Source organism: Mirounga leonina, unplaced genomic scaffold (genome assembly GCF_011800145.1).
Source record: "Mirounga leonina isolate KUSES-001 unplaced genomic scaffold, KU_Mleo_1.0 Mir_168, whole genome shotgun sequence".
NCBI lineage: Eukaryota > Metazoa > Chordata > Mammalia > Carnivora > Phocidae > Mirounga > Mirounga leonina.
The window spans coordinates 26,575,446-26,587,420 of NW_023270426.1; the positions used below are offsets into that span (position 1 = coordinate 26,575,446).

Sequence of the window (11,975 nt, forward strand, 5' to 3'; positions counted from 1 at the left end):
CTGTATCTTTTACTTTTTTTTTTTTGAAAAGATAAACTTGTAAATAGAGTGATTTGAAATATTATATGGCAAAGTTTTATATTTGATAATCTTTAAGCTAGTGGCTCCACACATTTAAGCTTTGATTGTTGAATAGGTGTGTGTAAGAGGGAGAGAGAGGAGGCAAGGTTGAAGAGAGTCAAGGTCAACCCCTCTCTGGCCTCGAGGAAGGAGGACACGTTTCTACCCACTCTCTGCTGGCTCTCGTTGGTGGGCATGACACACTGAAGGTATTCGGTCGTCTTTATCCACATGTGTTTTTGAGCTTTTCTTGGGCTTTGAATTTGGAGAGAGAAAGCATTTTCAGGCAATGAATTTTTAAAAGAATGCTTGCTTGGTAGTAAGATGAAGCTCAGGATTCACATAGGTGGGGCCAGGAGTTAGATTTTTTTTTTTTCCATTTTTCTTCTCAGGTGTATTTCTTGGTACCCCAATATGTCAGGACAGAAGGCAACGGGGTCGTCGCATGTTCCTTATATCTCACTCCTCTGCACATCTTCTGAGGTTGTACACATGAGGCCGAGCTATTTTGTAAATGTTGTGTGTGTGTCTAAGTTGTAGGAAAAACTGGCTTCTTAGGATCTTGGGTCCTCAATATGCTGCTGTTTTCCCTTTCCCTAAATATTTCCCTTCTTGTTCATCTCAAATTTCCTATAACCCCAAAATAAAAACTCCAAAGAGGGACGTAGGACATAGGCTGTGCTGTTGTTACAGCTTTATAGATGATTTTAAATTTAAAGGAGTTTGTCATTGTGATTCAGTTCATCGGCTCAAGGATTACACAGCTATTATGGAAGAGCTCAACCAACAGCAAGCGACACACTACCACTACCAATTCAGGGAACAAGAACTAAGACTGGATAAGACCAAGATAGGACTCAGGAAAGCTATTCACTGAAAACCCAAGAAGAAGGAGAACACACCAACTGGCTACACTTACTCCCTGTAGACTTGGAACAGCTCAGGAACCTGTTCAGTGGAGCTTGAGGGGACAAGCATACTCTGTGCCACTGTGCTTTCCAAATGGCAAGAACTCCACATAATGGGTTTTTGTTGTTTTTTTAACACATTTGATGTTTTAAATTGTCACCTGCCTCACTGGACCCTTAACTAGAGCTAACGTGGAGGAGCAGAAAGCCCAGGCCCTGATTTGGGGAGCTCCTCCCTAGAGCATAGCTGTTGACACTTGGCCCCAGCTTGACCACTTGGAAGCCTGTCCCTCCCTCTTCAGTTGGCCCTGATTTGAAGCCAGAAGGAAATGGAAGTGCCGCCAGTGTGAATTTGTAGGTAGACCCCTTCCCAGTCATGCTGGGCCTGTGACAGATGGCTGCCCTGCTTCCTTTCCCCAGCCAGGCTCACCTCCTCCTCATTTGCTGCAGAACTGGAGATACCATTAAGAATATGAGCCAACAAATAGGAAAGGAATTTGACGACTAAAAGTCGGTTTTACCCTCTCTACCATCTATGCCCCCCACCCCTAATTCTGCTTGAATAGGGAACTTTAGGGCAGATGAGGAGAGTGAACAAGGTATCAGAATGGAGGACTATGGACCAAGATCCCTGAGCTTTCCCAGGAACCTTGTGTTTCTTTTCTAAGGCCCTGTGATCATGCACACAGAACCTGAATCTTTACTTGGGCATTATGATCCATCTCCTTCTTCCTTCAGGTACTCGAAGAATTCCACAGCTGCAGAATTCCATGCTGTGAAAGATAACTAGTTTCAAATCCCTTGCTCAGGACTGATGATATTCTCTTCCATTTTCAAAAATTGACGTATAGGGATGGACCCTGTGTAGCACAGCCTTCCTTAGTATCCTATAACTGGAGCCAGTTTCTCGCTTAGTGTTTTAATATTTCTACGGCCAATATGTGTTTACCTCTGTCAGACCAAACTGTCTTTTTCAACGTAATTCTAGTTCATCCCCTTTTGCTGAGTGCTTTTTGGACAGAGATGCAAAGAGAAAGAAGCTAAGCAATCAAGCATTGGCAGATTGACATTAGCAGGACAGAGCCATGCTAGTGACAAGACCATTTCAGGCATTCCCAGGACTCCACGATTGTGTGTGCCGTGCCTACAGCTCACGGGGAAGTCTTTCTACGAACAGTGTCTCCTGACAACAGCAAGCCCAGTCACCCCAGAAGTTCTGTCTTGACTACAGAGACTACAGAAGCATCCATGGTTGAAGGGTGGGGAGCTAAAGGTACTTTGATCCCCTATTCATGACTCTTTATTGGCACTTTTCATCCTCTGGCTTCTGCTTCCAAAAGCAAGTCTGGACCAATAGTTTTATAGACACAGGAGTCCCAGGTACAACAGTGGCCACCGTGGCACTCACAGTTGCCCTAGTACAGAATGTTTTATGAGCCACCAGATTACCACAGTAGGTAGCCAGCCTTGAAGAAATCAAATAGCTACCTGACTTGAAAAGGAATGTCCTAGGTGTTCTATCTCCAGTTATCTGTCATCTCTGGCAAACCTGACAGTAATCAATTACCTAGACAACCCTGCCCCACATGTCTTTTAAGTCAACTGGGTGTCCTCTCACACACCCTTAGCTGGTGTTTAAAAAATTTATCTCGTGTTCAGATGTGTTTGGCAGCCTCGCTGATCGGCTGGGTGCTGAACCACTTCTCTGTAATTGTAGCATCAAAATGACAACAGCAGAGCAGTGAACCTTGCACAATCCTGCAGCGTGCCTGAGACAAGACTCCAACAAGTAATAATTAGCTTTTTTCCTTGCACCGCCTACAGTACTTGTCTAACTAAAGAACTTCCCAAAGCAGAGGGAGAGACCATACAGAGAACCCAGATGTCATTCAGAGCCACCAGAATGTGGTCTTCCGATGGAAGCGTTGTATTCTGGGGTGAAAAGGTTTGGATGTCAAGTAGCGCGAGGTGCAGAGAGAAAGAGAAATGTGAACCACCTTGAAGAACTTGGGATGTTTTTCCTAAGAGGGATAAATACAGTTCTTAACAGGGAAAAATCGGCCACAGAGAAAGTTCACAACTGATATTTTTACAAAAGCTTTTACAGGACTCTACAAGGTGGAAATGTCTTTCAAGATTTGGAATGCTATAGCAAGCAAAGGCTTGGCACAGTCCTAGACCCATATAAGAATAGCAGTTAATATTACATGAAAATTCTTTTGAGTTTAATCAGAACCAGAGTATTGATAATCAAAATGTCCAGTTTCCCTGGAGTGGTCCTGGAGAGGTCAAGACATTCTACACGCACCATTTCTACAAAGCTGTCCCAACAGACACCTACAAGCAACTACCTTGGGTGTCCAGGTGCCAGGATCACCCTGGTACCTGTGGAAAGAGGTTCATCTGAAGATTCTGAAGTGTCTGTGTGTTAGTGTGTGTTTGTGCATGTGTATGTAAAGCACACATCTGCATCTGTAAAGACACAGGTGCTCATGTAGAGACCCACAGAAGCTGGCAGTTGCTGAGCCTTTGCAGCCTTTAAGATTCAGAATTTGAGAATAAGAGAAACGAGAGGCTGTTGATTGGCAAAATGATCAAAGTTGTAAATTAAGTGCCATTTTAAAACTTTGTATTTATCAAATGGTTACTACAGCTGTATTCCTTATTAACATATTAAAAGTCGTGTTGGAAAACAGATCAAACTCATAAACCTTTAGTAGCTAATACTAGGCTGGTGGTCACAAGCACTCTAAAAGACATTTTGTCCATATTTTGGAGAAGAAAATATTTGCATGTTTATCTCCTAATTTAGGCTACCTTTGAGTATACTGTAAAGTGCTATGTGATATATTATCAATAAAGTACTTAAAAATGGCACTTTAATTTTTTTAAACCATAAATTATGCACTGTTTTAAACTTCAGTATTGAATATTGACTGGTGTGTAGAATCCAACTCTGTAATTAAAAAGTAATTTGTGACTAGAATAGAACTTTTTTCCCCATTCTTAGTAAAATAGTCTTGCCATGATGAGGCTGTTTTTTAAAATGTGCTTTTGCGTCACTAAGCGTATCTATAAGGAAAATCCAGTTTCTGTTGAGTGGCCTCTGAAACTTGGCTTTGTTTCATTTGCTTGGTTTATGTGACAATCCTTACAAAACGAGTGGAAGTATGATTTTTGAATTAAATGACTTTTCCATTTGGTGGCACGTTTGTTTCTTGAGTTTCTGATAAAGTTTGGACAGGATGCCCATTTTCATATTTCTTCCAATAAGAGTATAAAGCCAGGCTCCCAGGCCCCTGGGGCGCACTAACAACCGCCCTGCTGACGCCTGACCTTCCTTTAGGAAAGCTCTAATGCTGGTGAACTTGAGGAGCCATGAAGCATGTCAACCAAGCCCCCCGAAGCCATATTCTACTTAATGTTTCTGACTTGATCTCCTGGAAGACATAACTGTGTTCATTCTTCCTGAATTCGACGTTCAAATCCACTCTTTTGTGGAAGTTCACGAACACCACGTGGGACAGTCCAAGAGCCACAACACAGACAGTCCCACCACACAGCTGGGTGTGTCCCACAGGGTTGTACCTCATTTGTTTAGAACTTGTAACATGTCCCAGGCCAGCTCCTATTACCGCATCTTCTCACTCATCATGTCCCTTCCAGACGCATTCAGAGCTGCAGCCGGGGGCTCCCAGCTTTTGTAGTGAGCACAGAGGGCTCAGAAGGAGAGAGCTGGGGGAGGCTCTGGCAGACGAGGGGAGAGTGGGGCTCCCTTGGTGCCTGGTTTTGAGGGGGTGCCCCCTTGAGTGTGGGTCACACATGAGCCACTCACCCTATGCTCATTTGTCACTTAAAAAGGCACCGGCTTGCAGCTCTTGTGCCATCACCGAGATTATGCTGCCCTGGGAAATTTTCCAAACATCTGAAGGCTCCTACCTGCACGAGGTCACCCGGCACCTAGGGGAGACCTTCTGAGTGGTACACAGCTGTATCCGCTGTCCATCGTGGGAGCACGAGATCTATGGTATGTATTTGTATGTTATCTTTGTCCCTGGCCTTTCCGATAGACTTGGCAATCACTTCACCTTTTGTGTCTTTTTAATAGAAGAGATTTCATTTTCATTTTGATTTTAGTAGCCACTCAGCAGAGCTCAAATTGCATCATGCCTTGTGGTTGGTTTGGTGTTCTTCACTTGTTAGCTCTGGCTGCGTGATTGGTTAAAAGAGCACCGTGTTTAGAAATGGGCTGGATTGACACTTGAAATTAGGTAAATGAAGGATTTTCTTAGACCCCAAACATGTTTGCTGTCTTGGGAATTAAATCAGGGCTTTAATTCCTTCTTAGTTCTTCCAGTCTCTGCTCAGATACCACACATCTCTCCTACCCAAATGTGTCAATGTCACTGGCTTGCCCTGCTTTTAATAACCTAAACTAACCTGCAACTAATTAACTAGGCTGGGTTAGGCAGAATTGTCAGAGTTCCGCCAGCATGGCAGCCAAGGGAGCCTCTAACCAATGCAGTAAGTGCTTGGTGGTAGGTGCATGAGGCTCCTGCATGGGAGAGTGCAAATAATCGTCTGCAGGGAGGGGCATTCCAACCAGGGCCACATCCTTCACAGTGGCACCCTGCACACCCAGGCATCATCGGAGAGTGGGGACCAAAGCAGGAAGGTTTTAATTTGAGATGATCAGAAACCCCGGCGCACTGCACTCAGCAACACCGGTCACTCTGTGCATCTCATCTCCTGTAATTCACCCCATGAGGCGGGCCCCAGCCTCTGTTTGCTAAAACCCAAGTAGCTAATAAGCCTTCTCAAGGCCAACCAGCAAATTAATCAAGACTTGAATTCATTTGGGGCTTTAGGTACCAAAATCACATCTTACCCTCCAAGTCTTGAGCCCACCATTAAATTAAAATTTTTTGTTCTGACACTATGGTTCTATGTCCTCTTTGCAGTTTTTCTGATAAGTTATCAGAAAGATGTTTTTTAAATGAACTTTTCCTGCCTTTTCTGAACGCTTCTCGGTGAAGCAGCTTACCTCGCCTGTGTTGAATGCAATGAAGTAATGACAGTAAAGGGTCACCCCTCTTTTCCTACCTTTTCTCCTCTCACACCATTTTGCCCCTTCATATGTCTTTCTATCTGTCAATTCATTTTTCTATCATAAAATGTTTGGTGTCATCTTCTTTTTAATTGACAGCTCCATAAGGACAGAGACCATGTTTTGCTCACCCATGTCTGCCTAGCCCCCAGCCCACGGCCTGGCCCAGCATGTGTCCAGTAGTCGCTGGGTGGGCTGACGAGTGACTGAAAGCGGAAGAGCGCTGCTTTGCCCTGTAGTTCCTCCTTCCTGTTGGATTCAACAGTTCTTGTTGAAAAAAGAAATTGGGTGTCCTTAGTCTTGGGTTCTTGAACACAAGGTGACTTTGTGACCTCTGGCAAACTCCTCCGTTCGTTCACGTCCTGGGATTTCGGCTCATTGGAGGGGGACTTCCCACCCTCCATCCAGGCACACACAGCCACATTCTTTCCCATTCCACTCCTAGTGCTCAGTACAAGAAGCCATCTGGTTGACCAGCTGACCGAGAACCAAAGACCCTTCACTGTCATCTGAATTGCTTATGGGTAGTTTTATGAACTTCATACCAGGCTCAGGGCCTGCCTTCAAGCAAAGCCACATCAGAATCACCCCCAAAATAAAAAGTACTCTTTTTTGAAGACCCTTCCAGGAAATTCCACACTGTCCTGTGGGAATTTGGTCTGGCATCTAACACTCTCACTAAGGGAATTCTTTGTGTCTAACCGAAGTTTCCCATGATGCAGCTTATGTCCATTTCCTTTCTGTTTTTCCTTAGAGTGGAGAATAGCTAGCCTCATTTTTTCAGAGAAATCACCCTCCATTTTTGTGCTTCCATCCAGCAAACACTTCTTGACCATCTCTATGTACCAGGAGCTCCTATGACCGGGACTTATAAGACATGATGTCCATCCCTAGGGAACTCACAGTTGACCTCCATGACAGGCAAGTGTATGAGAAGCCACATGTGCCGTGTGATATGTCTACATGTTGTGCAGCAGGTAGTCTCGGGCTCCGAGAAAGAAGGGCCTTTCTGTTTGGGAGGCAGTCTTGACAGAAGTGACATTGGAGAGGGATCTCAAAAGGTGGAGAGGAGTTTGGCACCTAGACCATTGGAGAAGTGTTGCAGGTTCTAGGACAGCAAGGACCGAGGCATGAAAGGGAGAGGGAGATGGAGGTGAGTTGGATGTGATTGGACACGAGGAGACAGGAGCTTCCTGGAAAACTGTACGCTTCGCTGGTCACCCTTACCTACTCCCCACGTTGACCTCTAGGCTTCTGTTTTCCCCTGATGACCAACAATATCGGCTAACATGGATTACAGTCTTACTAGGCAGGAGACACTATTATAAATGCATTAACTCACCAAATCCTCAAAACTCATGAATGAAGTACTATAATTACCCCCATTTTAAAGATGAGGAAACAAGATCGGGGAGCTAGGAAGTGGTGAAACTTAAATTTTAGGATAGGTCTGTCTGCTTCTAGAGCCCATATGCTCTTAATTTTTAAAAAATTTCTTTATAGGTGTACACACATGATCTTATATAAATTTGTAAGCATTTTTTAATCGCGAGGAAGTTGTTCCTTCTGCTTTTGACTTGGTCTTCCATCCCCCACCTAAACATCTTCAAAACTGACATCAACAACCTCATTATGTCCTTTTCAGCAGTGAGCCCTTCAAAAAGGGCTCTGGCAAGCAGTATCCCGCAAACACTTAGCTTTAGTTCCCTACTGGCCAGAATAAGAGCAGAATATGTTTTGATTAAAAACTTTTCTTTTCTCCTAGGAGCCCCGTGCTCACTCATTTTGGGTGAATAGTTTCCCCATTTCTGGAGCTCTCTGCAGACACTCCCGGTTGTCTGGGCAGCCCCATGGACTCCAGCTGCAATCTTTGGCTGGTCCCAGCATCCTTAAGAACACTGCAAGGAGGCAGCCCCTGCGGAAGACCCAGCCATGTTTTGTTGGCTGGAAATATGCGCACATTTTTTAAAATTTAACAATTTGAAAACAGTCCCTCTCCCCACCCTGATCCAGCTGTCGACGACAGACCTTCAGGCTCTTATGGGATTGCCAGGGAAATCCCATGAGCATGTGTCTTTATGGGAGAGCCAGTGTTTCCAGCGTGATCTGCGAATGCTTAAAAATAGAGAATGTTGGCATTTTAATCCCCTCTTGAACTTAGTGAGATTTGAAAAAAATCAGAGCTAGAGGAGACAGCAAGAGAAGTCAAGGCAGACAACAGTGAGTACTTGTGGGACTCCCTCTAAGGCAGAATGGGACTCACCCAGGTCTCCTGCAGTGAGGGGCGTAGAGCTGTTGCGTGTCAAGATGACTGACAAAGTAAGTCTCATTTGTGGAGCAGTTCCATTATACTAACTGCTTTCACATGCATCATCTTATTAATCCTCACATCAACCCTGTGAAATAGGTCCTGTTGTTACCCTCTTCTGTAGATGAGGAAGCCAAGTATTAGACTGAGTAACTTGTTCGGAGTCACTAAGCTAATAAGTAACAGAGCAGACACCGAACCCCAGCAGACTGATACCACAGCTTACCCTCAACTCCCACACTGTCTCCAGTTGAGAAGGTGGAAGCTCCAGCCCTTGAATGCCCTTTACTTCCCTCGCCCCAAAGGAGTATTTGTTGTTTTTGCTCTTTGGCGTCCAGTACCCCTTCTGGCAACAGCACCTCAGTTTTCATTTGGGGCCTGTGGGTTTAGGTTCCATGGGTTTGGGTGGCCAGGCATCAACCCTTGATCCAGTGGTGAACCAGTGGTGCTGTTCTGGCCTGTGAGATCATCAGATCCACCCAGCCACAGTGATTGGTTGGTTAAGGAATGGGCACGGGGCCTAGTTAAATCCACAGTGCTGGGACTTTGTCCTGGGGCAAGGTATACAGGTCACAGCAGGGTCACACAGATATTCTTCATATCAGGGAGGCATAGTAAGTACCATTCCCCTGACCCTCAAATGACTTCTTAATATGAATTCTGTCTGCCACTTGTCTTTATTTAAGGGCCCTCATACTTTATGTTAAGTATGTATATTGAGATTTTAGTAGTGCACCTCTTAGGAAAGTCACTTCAGAGAACAAGCAGAAGATCTGAAATACCAATTGCAATATGAAATGGGCAAACACTGCCCTAATTGGACCAATCCTGGAATGAGTTCACCTTGATGCCTGAACTCAGCAAGTGTAGTTTCTTTTTAAAATTCCAGCATTTTTTCTCTCTTCTGGACCAGAAGTAGCCATGACTGGACCTCATGAGAACAGGGAGGAATTGTGTCATTTGGAGTCCTCTGACAATACTTTTCCAACCCCAGCTGATTCAAGTCGTTATTTGATGATTTGGCCCATCCCAGTGGTGCATTAGTGTTGAGATATTTTATCCTGGGATTCTCATGAAGGACCCCCAAGTCAGTTGCAGTTTAAAAAATGGCAATAAATCATGCTTAATCATGATATGGAATTGGATGGCATAAAGTACTCCTCAGTTCACACACCCTGGGGGCCGCACCCAGACCTGTTCAACCATCCCCTGAATGTGAGTCTGAGAAACTCCAGTGTCACTGAGTTCAGACCTTCAACTTCGTTTGGGGTGGGACTACATAGTTGGAGGCCCTGAAAGGGGGGGGGGTGTATCTAATCAGACTCAGATACCTTGCTGCTGCTCTTTCTCCATGACGTGGTCACAGTTTTCTTGTCTCAGGGACTTCCAGATAAAGTGATTACAAATCTTACAGGAAAAACCTTCACAGGCAAGGAGGCCACTCCTGGCCCCCAAAAGATAAGATTTTCACTTTTGGATAACACTTGAAAATTTTCAGGGTTGTTTTCCTCCTGCAGATTTTGACCATGGCACACCCCTGATCAAAAAACCTTCAGAAGCTCTCGTGGCCTGAAAAAAAAAAAAAAAAAGGCATCACGGCATTAAGGGTGTTTCCCAGTATGGCCCCAGCATCTTTTCTCTTATGTTCCTTTATGCATTTCATGCCTCAGAGGCACCAACTCTTCATCACCTACTATGTCCACATCCAGGTGCTAGGGTACTGTTTCCTTGTGCCCCTGAGGTTAACTTGGGCTCAGATGCTCTTTACTTTTCCCACCCCAAGAGAAATAGCTGTTGATTTTGCCTGTTGGGCAACTGTTACTCCTTATTCTGATAACAGCACCTCATTTTTTGTCTGGGGAGCCACCCCTCCCCTACTTTCAGGTCCCATGGGTTTGGGGGACTTGGCATCTTTCCTGCATCCAGTGGTGAAACTGTGACCCTGGCTGGGCCTGGAACATCATCAAATCCACCCTGCCCATATGATTGGTTCATTGAGAAATGAGCCAGGACCTTACTAAGTCCAAGAAGAACCGATTGCTGGATTTCTTAGACTGCTGTGATAAGGGACTCTCTTTCTACATCTGAAGCCATGAAGACTGCTGGCAACCATCTTGTCTCCTTACAGGGGGAGCCTGACTCCCAACTGGGAAGCCCAAATATGCTGCCAAGAACGACACAGAAGAGCAACACTCCATGTCATGGGTCCAGATGCACCTGAGCTTTTCTGTTACATAAGCCAATAAATTCTCATTGTGCTCACAACAGTTTGGGTTTCATTCGTTCACTAACAGCTGAAGTCTTGAGCTCTAGATAAAACTTCAGAGTGATTTCTGTGCAGTCCTCTCTCCCCCTTGATTGTTGGATCCTTTGCCAAGAAGAAAGAGCACTGGACTTGGAGTCAGAAGACCTGACATTAAGTCTGGTTCTGGTGTTTCCCAGCTGTGGGACCTTGAGGTAATCCTTATCCTCTCTGAGTAACAGTTTCCTCATCTTTAAAATGGGTCTAAAAATGCATACTCTCTAAGGCTGTTTCCATTAAATGAAATGACACTTACTAATGAACTTTATAAAATTCACTGTCCTCAGAAATCATCTAGATGTTTGTTACATGGTTTCATAGCCATTACTGCATTTGGCCTACCCGTCCTTGGATGGCATCTTCTGGTCCTGGGGTTCTGCCCGTCACCCCTGTGAAGGACATGTGTTTAATGGGTCATGTGTTTCTCCCCACTTGCTTCTTCAGCCATGGCCATAAGAACCACACATGGGTAGATACCTAAGTCCAAGATTGTCATAATGCAGTGTCCTGTGACTCGGGTAGCGTGGCTTAATCCCATGATGTAGGCCAATCAGATATTTGCTCCTGTGAATTTGACTTCCAAGGGAAGTTGCCCTTATTGATGAGTGTACAAGATGAGACATCCTGATGTTGAGCTGTGACCTGTGGCCACGTTGTGCTGGGTGCACATTTAAAGACACAAGGAGGCCTGTGTTTAGAGGGAGAAGATAAGTGTAAAGAGAAAAGGCCAAATGGAACCAAGAAAGAGAGAAAGGCTGCCTCAACCTTGAATAGCTTTTTAGATTCCTGGAGTGCCTCAGTGGACATTATGCCCTGTTATAGAATCCGAAACCATCCTACCATCCTTACAATTAATGCATCATGGTGTTTAGAGTAGTTTGAGTAGTTTCTGCTCCTGGCAGCCAGAAGAGCCCTCCTTAGAACCATGATGGGTCCCGACAGAAATGGGGAAAACCAGAGGTTCTGTCAGCTAAATGAATGGCCCTATGTCATGTTGTGATATGGAGTTTGTAGCCTTTGGGCTTGTACTCATTCTGGAGCTCTTGGACTAGGAAACCTGTCGTGAGATTTCTTCACACCAGGAGAGAGGGTGGTATGTATATGTCTTGCCCATCTCCCATTCTAGCTGGGGTTAGGAAGGATGGGTTTAGAACCTGGCATGAGCTGGGCTGACCACTAATTCCACAGGCAAACTTAGGCTCTTCTTATTGTTCACATTACCCATTGCTCATAAAACACACACATGAAGCACTGATGTTGCAGAGAGAGCCCAAAAGAAACTGCTCTTTT

The 11,975-nt window shown here is 44.8% G+C and overlaps 1 protein-coding gene across 1 annotated transcript in view; it reads left to right on the forward strand.

Annotated features, from left to right (window-relative positions):
* The window catches only part of ARHGAP26 (Rho GTPase activating protein 26), a 431,503-nt gene extending 420,855 nt beyond the window's left edge, over positions 1–10,648 (forward strand). Inside the window, exon 23 of the mRNA XM_035014359.1 lies at positions 4,830–10,648. Coding sequence (XP_034870250.1) covers positions 4,830–4,897 — 68 coding nt within the window. The 3' untranslated portion in view covers positions 4,898–10,648. The remainder of the gene's footprint in view (positions 1–4,829) is intronic.
* Positions 10,649–11,975: the final 1,327 nt, after the last annotated feature.